Source organism: Danio aesculapii, chromosome 4 (assembly GCF_903798145.1).
Source record: "Danio aesculapii chromosome 4, fDanAes4.1, whole genome shotgun sequence".
Lineage (NCBI taxonomy): Eukaryota > Metazoa > Chordata > Actinopteri > Cypriniformes > Danionidae > Danio > Danio aesculapii.
This window is the reverse complement of record NC_079438.1, coordinates 8,184,228-8,197,289: the sequence shown is the minus strand read 5'-3', so window position 1 is coordinate 8,197,289 and position 13,062 is coordinate 8,184,228. Positions and strand designations below refer to the sequence as shown.

Sequence of the window (13,062 nt, the reverse complement as noted above, 5' to 3'; positions counted from 1 at the left end):
CACTTTTGGTCTATTCTCGCCAAATTTGATGATTCTGAGCCATTTCTGGTTGCACTTTATTATGGCAACAGCAAGCCAGATCCTGTTCATGACTATATACATTTCTCCCACGTTTTTCACTTTACACTATATCTACTCTCTCTCTCTCTCTCTCTCTTTCACAAACCTTTAATCTAAATATTTTAAGACAATTTTGAGAAACTTTTTTAATCCAGTTCATGATGACTTGCATGTCTACAACAAATTACTTCCTATTAATATCCAAATCTCATCCTCATATTTATGATCTCTTCTTTTCTATTTCTACACATTCATAGGCTTATATAGGGTTTCTTTTTTTAATATGAATTGTCGTCTCTTATTATCTGTGTTCCACGTTTCCTGCCATTCTTTAGCAATATCTTCAGTAATAATATTTAATTTACCTTTACTTACCTAATGCTTACAGAAGCATTAAAGGGGTGGTTCACATAAAAATTACAATACTGTCTGAAGATGAGCAAAGTTCTCAGGGGATTGAAACAACAGGTAGAGGGACAATCCTTCTCCAGTGCCTAGTCTACACTATTACGCATGCCTCCCACCACTGCTGATATACAGCCACATCGCAATGATTTTTAAAAATTTATTTATTTTTATTATTGCAATAACAACAGGCCATTACAACAAATAGAAATACAAAAACTGATAGCACTGCTACTCGTGTGATATTACTCATATATTCATTCATTTTCCTTACAGCTTAGTCCCTTTATTAATCAGGGGTTGCTATAGTGGAATGAACTGCCAAATTATCCAGCACATGCTTCACGCAGCAGATGTCCTTCCAGCAGCAACCCATTATTGGGAAACATGCATACACTTTCATTCACACACATTGTATGCATACCGCATGTCTATGGACTTAGGGGAAACCAGAGCACCTGGAGGAAACTCCACACAGAAATGCCAACTGACCCAGCTGAGGCTTGAATCAGCAACCTTCTTGCTGTGAGGCGATCGTGCTACCCACTGCACCACTGTGACGCCTCACATGTATAATTATTTGAGGTATTAAACTGGTATTGGTGAAGAACTGTGCTTACAAATGGTTGTTATTTTTAAACGTGTGAAAAGGCACCATTCAGATGTAATGATTTTAATGATTTGGGAATCAAGCATGTATTGTTATAGACACCTTTTCTTATTTGTCTTAAGAGATGTAAGGCAGGTCCTGTTCATGTAATATGCTTTAGGCTATCAAGTTGGTATTGGCATGAACAGGTTTCTCATATGTAAAACAGTCCTATTCAGTTAATGGTCTGGCCTACTAGACAGCTATTAATAAAGATGATTGCACATGATGATGAGCCATTTATTTAAATGAATATGTGACACAGATATTTAAATTTCATTGTTGCAAACAAGTTACAGGAGTAAGTGCAGTTGTTGTTTTATGTGATGTCCACCACTGTAATTACACCATGGTGAAAAAGAAGTCTGAGAAATGCTATAGTTGTAGGTGGAGGAGGTTAATCACATTAAAAGTTCTGCATTGTGTAGATATGAAAGTGCACTCTTGTCATTGAATTACCCTGTATAAACTGCCTATACAATAATTTTACTTGTGATTTAATTATTTTCTAATTATAAATATATAGCTGCATGACAGATTTAATAGTGGACTCCAGAAAGGTAAGACTAAAGCTTGAAATTGCACCATGTGAGTGCATGAGACCAATAAAAGATCAAAACATGAGCTATTTGGAGCAATCGCTCGCTTTAAGCAACGTCTAATCATATTGTTTTATCCCACCTTATCCCACATTGAATCGACTGCATTGATTCCTTTGTCTATTAGGCTAGTTTCAATTGGATTTCAGAATGTCACTATGCAGAGTGAGTGCATTTTCCCTCCTTCTCCTGGTAAGGAGATAAAGCTATATAATAGAATTAGTTATATTTCAGATAATATAAATCAATTATTTGCAACAAAATACCAATTTCATAATGCTTTTAGTGTAAAAGACTTCAATTTTAAGCAAAACAGATGCAGGAGGACTGGATCAGATATATGGCACTTTACTCACACCTGATTGCCTCTGCAGATTATACACAACATTTCACAGCACCTGGAATGAACACAAATGAGTTTGCAGTTACAGTGTTTCTCATCCATTTGTGATTAATGTACAAACAATTATCTACTAAGGCCAAAAGTAGCAAAAAAGTTTGTGACAGTATGTTATCGCTTTACTGTGTTAAAAGAAAAAGGTTTTGTCACAGGGTATCTTATATATGCTTTTGTGTATGTCTATAAACACAAGTAATAATTAGAGGGAAAAACATCTTTGTTACATACAAGGTGAATAAGAGGCATAGAGAGAGCTGAGCTGCTCACACATGTTCTGTTCAACTAAAAACCGAAGGAAAGAAAACTAAATTGGCACAGAAACAAGTTACATTTTAATCGTTAAAATCTATAGACACTTTTAGAAAGAAATAATTGACCTGTTAAGAGTGTGTTGACAGTCTTACAGAAACCAGTAATGTGCTGCATGTGCTTTAAGAGAAATAAAAGACTCTAAACTCACATAAAGAACAAGTTCAGTGATAAATAAATGACTAAAACATTGCTAATAGTTAGCTCATGTCAATGTATTGACTGAACTTAACAAATAAAACCTCACTGTGAAGTTAAGAAATAGTTTCTTTCAACGAATGATAATATATCACTGTATCATAGGATAAGACTTACATAATGCTTATATAAGTGAAATTATGAATGTGAAATTTCAAATCAAAGTACCTAAACATAAGTGTATCAACATTAACTACAAAATGCAGCAGATAAAATAAAAAAAAAATAAGCTTCCATCAATAGTCCTATAAAACAACAGCAACAAATCATATGATGATGGCTAAAGTCAACTTATTTTCCCAATACATCATTATTTCTCTGTAAAACTGGTTTGTAAAGCTGCTGAACTTCCCATCCCCCACAGTAATGTGTCTTTAGTCTTCACTGCTCTCAACTGCTCATTTGCATCTTTATACCAGCATTAATGGGTGCCAATTGAGTCTTATCCAATCACATTCCAGATCCAGTAGCTTAGCAGGGTTGTGTTTATATATTCTGGGTTCCTAACAGAATCTTCATTGGCTTATTTAGCTGAGTAAAGAGAACAACTTTGGAGGACAAACTACGATTGTAAATTCCTACATTGGGATTATTACCAACAACAACATACAAAGAAAAACCCACTGAGGCCATTTCTCATCACACTTCTTCAATGAAGACTGAAAAGGTAAGTTGCACATTCTGAATTTACACTCAAATAATATCTGAATGCTAACATTATAATGTATCAAATCTAATGTGTGGATGCATTGTTCAACCTTGTATTAAGTTCTTCAGTCATTTTTAAAAGCCTCTTTACAACTATTTAGTTTTTGTTTGTTTGTTTATTTGGTTATAAATATTGTTTTTATCCTGACAAATGGACTGTAGCCAAAATAACTTTCAACCTATTACATATATAGGTTGGATCCTGGCAGGCAATTTTCGAGAATTTGATGTTTCCCCATTCAAACATACAAAGAGGTGGTAACATCAGTAAATGCAAGTGAATGATTTTAAAACTATGGATAAAGAAATGCAATCGTTTAAAGAAAATGCAACCTCTTACCAACCTACCAGAAGGCAAAGATCTAGTGGGGGTAAATGTTTTTTTTTTCAATTAACATAAAAAGTGATGGTCTTACAAATACAAAACAGAAAGCAGATAAAGTTTAAAGTAGAAAACGAGGGAGAAATGTATTAATAAGTCATGACTAAGAGTAAGTGGGGGAAAAAAGCTAAACAAAAGACTTTTATTTTAGCGTGGTGGTGTGACGTCATAAGGCTGCGCCACTCTCACACTGTGATTCAACTAGAGAAAGGTTTGTTTTAAAGCTTTTACACAGATGTAAACTGACTGATTAAAATTTCAGGTTGTCATTTAATGATTAATGTACCTACTGTTGACAATATTATTTTAACCCTTTATACAACGAAGTACTATTTTACTCACAGTGAGGTCTATTGTTTGCATAAGATAGGATAAACTTTATTTGTCCCTGACAAATAAACTTGCTGTAAGCAGAGAATAAAATCGATAAAACTAACAAAACAATTAAGAACAAACCTGAATAAAGTTTGAATAAAGTAACAGAAATGTGTGTAATAAGTGTTTTAATGAAGGTTTAATTTAGAGCATAATGTCATTTCCACTCTAAGTATACATCACTATATATAAGAAATGGAGTACTAGTTTTAATCAGCTCATTTGTGGCCATTGTTTCTTGCTCAGACTTACCTGATTTCTTTTTGTTAATTACTCTCAATAGAAACTGTTGAAGAGAAGTTATTTTGTTTCTGTTCATTGTTTTATTTATTTTTTCAACAGGATAAAGTGTCTTGTTTAAAATAAACAAACGCAGAGAAAAACTCCTGCTGAACTGCTGAAGCGACTGATCTCCACACTGTTATAAAGATGGCGTTTATTAAAGAGGAGAGTGAAGATGTGAAGATTGAAGAAACATTCACAGTCAAACAGGAAGATCTGCAGGAACAAACAGGTTGGTTTCATTCTCAAAGACCAACTCAGTCATTTGATCCTCATTCAGATATATTTTAATAATAAGAATGTGATGAGTGTGAGTGTGCTGCCTAGTTCTCCTAAATGCACATAAGCACTCATTGAAAGACAGGAATGAGTTTCTTTCCTGTTACTTGTTCTTGGGTCTTTTGTCTTTCATTTTATGTATTATTATTCTCTCATCTTCTCTACCTTCTTATTATTAATGCTTCTTGTTCTCCTACTGTTTTTGTAAAGTGTCCTTAAATACTGGCGCTATATAAAATAAATAAAAACAATAAATTAAAAAAGTTTAACTGAGCTGACGATATTTGACCTACAGTATTCTCATAGAAGATATCTGCTATTACAGTGTTGGCTTAGTACTTTCCATTTGTATACGTCATGTTGATCACAATTCCCTTTTTTTCATCAACCTCTCTATAGGTTTAAACTTGTTTCTAGTAGTTGTTACTAGTTCTCACAGATAGTATCTAGAATTACATCATTATTATAATAACTAATTACCAGGGCTATTGTGTTTAAACAGGGTTTCTGTGGGGTCTTAAAATGTCTTAAATTCCAAAATCAAAATTTTAGGCTTTAAAAAGGCTTAAATTTACTGAAATATTGTGTTGTAGGTCTTAAATCTTTTTTAAACAAGTCTTCATTTTCCTTTGTTCATGTTTTGCTACCCAATCTGGCCAAAACCCATACAATCACCAACAATCCATCTTAATAAAACCTTAAACTTTTAATTCAAAAGGGTCAAACTCTATTTATCATTATGGTTTAATTATTTTCCTTACAATAACATTTGTTTAAACATGCTCCATGTATTTACTACTGAGGACATCAACCTGGACAGATTGTTGTGCATAGGTTTAGTTTATTATAGTTTTTAAAACGTTTAAAACATTTTACAGTGTAGAAATAACAATAAATCATAGCAAGAAACATCCTAATACATAGTTACTAAATTGGAACTGAATTGACAGTAACAATTTACAGTTTTACAACTTTTTAGCCAAACATTCTACTCGCTATAACTGCAAAGATCACATGACACTGACATCAGGATTAAAATATTTTTAAATTGTCCAGTGTGTGATTTAATGAAATATTCAGTTTTCCTTTTGTAATTGTGGTAATAGTATTGACAGTTTACAGTTTAAACATTTGAAATGTAAAATATTGCTTAATTATTATTATTATTATTATTTTTTTGATTGCGCAATGATACATGATGGGAAAATAACTTACTAATTCGGACATCAAAAATTTTTGGTAATTTAATCTTTGAATAAATAAATAAATATTCAAAGTAAATAAATAATTAAAACAAATAATCAAAAATGTAACAATGTAACAATTTTTTTTAAAGCTGAAAAAAGGATGGCTTTGGTCACTAAATGTACCTGCAACTATAGAATCACCCATATAGTTCATGGAGAGCAACATGTTTTTGTGGAGTTTACTTGCAAAACTTGGCAAACATCACTGAAGCAAGCAAACACTGAGATAAATATAGTCTGCAATACAAATAATAGTTGTAAAATAAAAGTTAGTTTGCTTTTATTAAAATGACAGAGAACATTTAAAAACATAAATACATTACTTTTAAAATGCTATAAATTATTTTACTACATTGTTGTCTCTCTCTCTCTCGCTCTCTCTCTCTCTATATATATATAAATTGAACTAATGCATTAAACTGTTAATGCAGCCAAGGGTAAGGACATTTAAATAAGATAAGTTTAATGTGAGGTAAACTTCATCATTTACTGTTAACCTTAAAGTATTTTAGTATCAACTTATCTAGGTATTTAAAGCCATCGAAACAGTACACAACGTTGCACAGCATACGCTAGGTCCAAAAAAAGATTAATAAATTTACCCCGCACAAACTTAGGCTCCGTTTACACTGTCAGGTCTTGATACAGAATTCTGATTTGTTGCCTATATCAGATTTTTTTGTCTGTCCGTTTACACGTTCTTTTAATTGTGACCCATATCCAATTCATGTCTTTACACATGCTGTACAAATTACGATGCATGCATAAACGTGGTTTCTAGCATCTGTGCCACACTAGCCATGATGGAAGAAACCGTCTTGTTTATAGCTCTGCGAAATATGCGAAGCGTAGTATAAGTAGTGAATGGTTGAGTCTAGATTTACCTCCACTCAGTTTACGTAATGGCATGGCCCTGATGTGTGTGTGTGTGTGTAGTTGAAGATGTAGCCTTTGCCTGTGTGCGCACTGGTGTTGTTGGAGAGAATAAAGTTGTTCTATGTGTAGCCCGCAGTGAGTGTATTAATAGCGATTAAAAAGCAAAAGTTACAACACGAAGTTCGGCCAACTTTAAAATGATTTTGAGGCATAGGAGGAGGTGGGAAAGGGCCGTCATCGCAGCTTTCGATTATGGTTAATATGCTGTATGATGTCCTCCGCCATTCAGAGGAATGTGTGGGTACGAGAGAGATCTCAGGTCTGGTGGGAGCAAATTGTGGCGACTGACCACTTTCCTCCATGTTTCCTCTGTTGTTGTTGTAGTTGTTGTTGTTTACTGCGTCGGAATCTCTACACACGCTCTTCCTTCTACACCATTAAACCGCAGGGAAGCACCACATTGTCACAAGTTTAATGATGATCAGAACAGAACGCCTCAATAAATCCGATCTGCCTGTGTACATGACAGTCGCATTGTCACATATCCGTTTTATATCTGATTTATTTCCACATATGAAGGAGACCTGAAACCGATCGCTGAATATTCGAATGCATGCGTTTTTTTCTGTTTACACGGTCATAGAACAGATCCGATCTGTGTCACATATGAGCAAAAAATCGGAATTGGGTCTCATTTAACTGGCAGTGTAAATGGAGCCTTAAACGTAACTTTAACGGTACACAAGCAAGAAGTGCTAAAAGTTAACTGATTTTGTATGTCTGTTTGACAATTTGACATATGACTCTGTGCGAGTGGGCGTAACTGCCATAACTTGATTTTTAAGACAGCCTTGCCGCAGCCAATCACCAGCGTTTGATCCGGGCACGTTAAGGATGCAGGTTTTCTAGCTCACTGACGTTGACAAGATTATACCCTTGGGTATCGAAATTTGGTACCAAACGAAAATTATTTTTCCGATACTCGATAGTATCGAGACGATTCGGTCGGTGCTTAAAAAGTATTGAACTCGATACCCAGCCCTACCTTTAGAACGTTATAACATCACTAAAAGCAGCATCGAAGCAGTCTCCTTTCAGTCAATCCACCTTATCACGGATATTGTCAGCCTGACTATTGTGGGTTCTGGAACTATTGTTATTTTACATTTAATGTGCCTCAAAATTTCAGTGTGTAGCCAATGTTTCCAGTGTCTTTTCAATTTTTAGCTTTTGAAGAGAGTTTTTAAGACTTAATGAAAACTAATGTTTTATTTCTTTATTTCAGACTTAATTGAAGAGAATGAGGGGAGTAAAGAGGAGGAACATCATGACAAAATTGAGGAAAAAAGTAAATTACAGACTGATGGTATTTTGAAAAGGGGAGACAGGAATTGTTTCACCTGCACTCAGTGTGGAAAGAGTTTTGGAAGACAAAGCAGTCTTAAAATTCACATGAGGATCCACACTGGAGAGAAACCATTCACATGCACCAAGTGTGGGAAGACTTTCAGCCAAATATCATCCCTTAATCAACACATGAGGATCCACACTGGAGAGAAACCATTCACATGCACCCAGTGTGGGAAGACTTTCAGACAAATATCAGCCCTTAGCAAACACAAAAAAATCCACACTGGAGAGAAATCTTTCACATGCACTCAGTGTGGGAAGAGTTTCAGCCAATCATCATCCCTTAATAGTCACATGAGGATCCACACTGGAGAGAAACCATTCACATGCACTCAGTGTGGGAAGAGTTTCAGCACATCATCATCCCTTAATCTACACAAGATGATTCACACTGGAGAGAAACCATTCACATGCACTCTGTGTGGGAAGAGTTTCATCCAATCATCATCCTTTAATCTACACATGAGGATTCACACTGGAGAGAAACCCTTCACATGCACCCATTGTAGGAAGAGTTTCATCCGCTCATCATCCCTTGATCTACACATGATGATCCACACTGGAGAGAAACCCTTCACATGCACCCAGTGTGGGAAGAGTTTCAGCCAATCATCACACCTTAATCAACACATGATGATCCACACTGGAGAGAAACCCTTCACATGCACCCAGTGTGGGAAGAGTTTCAGCCAATCATCACACCTTAATCAACACATGATGATCCACTCTGGAGAGAAACCCTTCACCTGCACTCTGTGTGGGAAGAGTTTCAGCCAATCATCATACCTTAATCTACACATGATGAGCCACACTGGAGAGAAACCATTCACATGCACTCAGTGTGGGAAGCGTTTCAGCAAATCGTCATCCCTTAATCTACACATGAGGATCCACACTGGAGAGAAACCTTTCACATGCACTCAGTGTGGGAAGAGTTTCAGCCAATCATCACACCTTAAAAAACACATGAGAATCCACACTGGAGAGAAACCATTCACATGCATCCAGTGTGGTAAGAGTTTTAACTGCTCATCATCCCTTAATCAACACATGAGAATCCACACTGGAGAGAAATCATTCACATGCACTCACTGTGGGAAGAGTTTCAACCAACCATCAAACCTTAATCACCACATGAGGATCCACACTGGAGAGAAACCATTCACATGCACTCAGTGTGGGAAGAGTTTCAGCATATCATCATCCCTTAATCTACACATGAGGATCCACACTGGAGAGAAACCTTTCACATGCACTCAGTGTGGGAAGAGTTTCAGCCAATCATCACACCTTAAAAAACACATGAGAATCCACACTGGAGAGAAATCATTCACAAGCACTCAGTGTGGGAAGAGTTTCAGCAAATCATCATCCCTTAATCTACACATGAGGGTCCACACTGGAGAGAAACCATTCACATGCACTCTGTGTGGGAAGAGTTTCAGCCAATCAACAAGCCTTAATGAACACATGAAGATCCACACCGGAGAGAAACCATTCACTTGCACTCAGTGTGGGAAGAGTTTCATCCGCTCGTCATCCCTTAATATACACATGAGGATCCACACTGGAGAGAAACCATTCAAATGCACTCAGTGTGGGAGAAGTTTTAGCAAATCATCATCCCTTAATCTTCACATGATGAGCCACACTGGAGAGAAATGATTCACCTGCTCCTAAGCCATGGTCACACTGGACTTTTCTCCCCATAGACTTCCATTTATATGCACGGGAATGCTACAGACCGGAAACGCAAGTTCTTGCATCAAGTTTCGCAGTTCACTACCTTGCAAAGTTCAAGCTTGGTGAACTCTGACCTGCGAAATCGCATCACTTGACTGTGTCAGACCAATCGAAGATCAAAACATGACCTCGCTGGACCAAAATGTAAAATATGGACCAATCGCTCACTTTTTTTTAAATGTCTAATCATCTTGTTTGATCCTGCCCCTTTTCGCAGAGCTGTACAACAGAATTTTGCATGCTCAAACTCTAGTGTGACCGCAGATTCAGTGTGGGATGAGTTTCACCAACTCCTCAGACCTTAAACACATGAAGATCCACACTGGTGTAAAAGAGTATATGTGCTTGAGTGTGAAAAGATTTATTACAGCTCCAAAATTGAAACTGCACCAGACAATTCACACTGGAGAGACCGTACAAGTGTTCACACTGTTACAAGAGGTTTAATCAGTGAAAACATATGAAAACACAGAAGAGGATTCCCACTGGAGAGAAACTGTACAGATCTGATCAGTGTCTACAGAGTTTCGCTCATTCGGCGCAGCTTAAGAAACACATGGACAAAAAGTTGCCCACATGACATAAATGCAGCAAAACATTTTCACATGTGCAAAGGATGTTTTATGTCTGAATAATTTTTGAAAAGGCTGAGTGACGGTATACTGTTTTCCAACACTCCTACATTGCAGTAGGTGGGGTTGTAAATGTGTTGCGTTCCTCGCGTTTACCGTAAACACGATGGCGGCTGAGAGAAGAACAGTTTCATAAACATCTGGCAAACAGCACGTCTGCGGCTTAAAATCTCTTTGAAATTTATTGTACAGGTGCGGATACATTTGTACTCCACTCTCTAGTGTATTCATGTAGCTAGTGTTGTTTTAGATGATGTTCTTTGTCTGAATCCCTGAATGAGAAACAAATCACTGTGAAGACACCGCACATCAAAGAAGGTGGAGCTCCAGGATGGTTAGTTTGCAGTATACCAGGGCCTCAAGTTAAGGAAGCCCATTCAATTGTCCTGTGTTGCATGTTTTATTAGTGAAGTTTCTTTATTTTTAGGTTCAAGATTCTTTCTAGTTTACTACATTTACTTTTTTGAGTAGAATATAAACATGATGAATATTTTCTGATTTAGGCAGAGCGACAGGTATTAAGTTTTACAAAATTAATACACTGTGATGATCCCAAGACTCCAGATTGGAGTATGTGGTAAATCCTGATTGGATGCCTGCATTACTCCTCAATAGGTTTATAAAAGTTGTTGTGTTAGCTTCCCCAGGACGCTGTGGCTACTCAGGAGTCCTCATGTCAAGACCTGCCATCTCATTGACTCTTTAACCTTATGGTTTAATTTTGCATTACTTTTATCATGTAGTTAAAGTGTTGTGATCATATCCTAATTTTTTTATCTTCATTTTTATCCCTAGACATTTGTTGGTTGCTTTGATTGATTGTTCTATGAGTTACATTTTGTAATAAATAATTAGCATTCAGACTATTTTGTTGACTCATGTCTCTTTTATGTTGCGACTCAAACAAGCGGGTCATAACACTTTGCAAAATGTGTCCGGTTGTATCCAAGATCTTGTCCTTTCAGTCATGACCATAGGTGAGAGTAGGAACCTAGATTGAGCGGTAAATTGAGAACATTGCCTTTCGCCTCAGCTCCTTCACCACAACAGACAATCACATCAACTGCATTACTGCTGCCGCTGCACAGATCCATCTTTTAATCTCACATTCTATTACTCGTGAAAAAAATGCAGATACTTGAACTCAATTTGGGGTAAGGACTCTCCTTCAAACTGGAGATGGCCACCTTTTTCCAGTCAAGCACCATGGTTTCTGACTTAGAGGTGCTGTTTCTTTCCTTGCCATGTCACACTCAGCAGCAAACCGTCCCACTGCAGGCTGAAGGTCCATGTCTATGAAGCCAAAAGAACAATGTTATCTGCAAATGGCAGAGACAGTCCTAGCCTGCACCTAAAATTCTGTCAGTAAAATTCAGAGAGATCAGCCGCAAAAATAACACATTTACAAAATAAAATGAATAAATAGATGGATGGATAGACATTGTGGTGGTGGAAAGAGGGGGAGGGGGGGGAGTAGGATGGCTTGTTCAACTATAAATCAAGATGGAGCTGTCTCAAGAGGGATGGACCAGTGCGCGAGATTAAATGCATTAAAATGAAATAAATGCTCAGGAAGCCCCAACCCTTTTTTTTATCATCTGGCTGATGCAAGGTACTCCTATGCAACCTAGGGTACTTATTGTTCAAAAGAATTTAAATGACAAAGTTATCAAACTGTTTTAAATATTGTAAAGAAATTTTTACAGGGATTTCCTGAAGTAGAGAAGTAACTTAAGGAAGGCAATTAATTTTGAGTATGATAGTTTGTTATTTTGAGTACCTCAGAGCAGTGGTTCTCTGTTCTGGTGCTTGTGCAAAGTGAGTTGACAACCGTCCCGAATTAATTTTAGCTCTTCTTACTAATCTTTGAATCACACTTGAGAAACCACAAAAGCAGAGATTTGGCTTATCTTTAACTGCTTCAGATCAATTTGCACCAGATCAGCAAGAGACAACATTTGTATGAGTTTCCTTCGCTGACTGGCCTCGACGAAACACGGCGTTCTTGATTGGTTGGTGACTCGGCTTCATTGACGTCCTTGGGATTCACTCGCTTGTGAGTGGAAGTTGTCCTGGGTTACCGGGGTGACAGACTCTGCTGAGAGTCGGTTTGCAGATGTTTTTTGAGGTTTCATCGATTTCTAAACTTTAAGAGGTTGCATGGAAAATTCTTTGTGACCCGATTGCGTGCAGTGTCTGAGAGCAAGGCGAGAGGGGGCAGAGAGCAGCAGTGATCATGAGCAAGCTAATGCGAAAAGCAAAGTTTTACTGTTGCGTAAGGTTTTTAAGTGATCTGGTTTGGCCCATCCCAATGGCGCTGTCTTCCAATGAGCAGTTGCCATGGATGGCAGGCCCATGCCCCGTACCATTATGCTCAGTGTAAGTCATTAACAGACTGCTTGGTAATTTCATGTGGTAAAATATCTTGTAAGTTTGTTACAATCTTGCATCAAATGTTACAAGACAACTAATGTTTCTGATACTAGTTCTTCATTTACACCAATGTAT

The 13,062-nt window shown here is 37.0% G+C and overlaps 1 protein-coding gene across 2 annotated transcripts in view; it reads left to right on the top strand.

The window, feature by feature from the left end:
* LOC130222030 (gastrula zinc finger protein XlCGF57.1-like) overlaps positions 1 to 11,454 on the top strand; it is a 142,463-nt gene extending 131,009 nt beyond the window's left edge. The window contains exons 1-2 of one of the 2 annotated variants that reach the window (XM_056454644.1): positions 4,432 to 4,599; positions 8,055 to 11,454. In XM_056454644.1, coding sequence (XP_056310619.1) covers positions 4,515 to 4,599; positions 8,055 to 9,844 — 1,875 coding nt within the window. In that variant the 5' untranslated portion in view covers positions 4,432 to 4,514 and the 3' untranslated portion in view covers positions 9,845 to 11,454. Of the gene's footprint in view, positions 1 to 4,431; positions 4,600 to 8,054 lie in introns of those variants that run through there. The other variant, XM_056454643.1, reaches the window with a different exon arrangement.
* Positions 11,455 to 13,062: the final 1,608 nt, after the last annotated feature.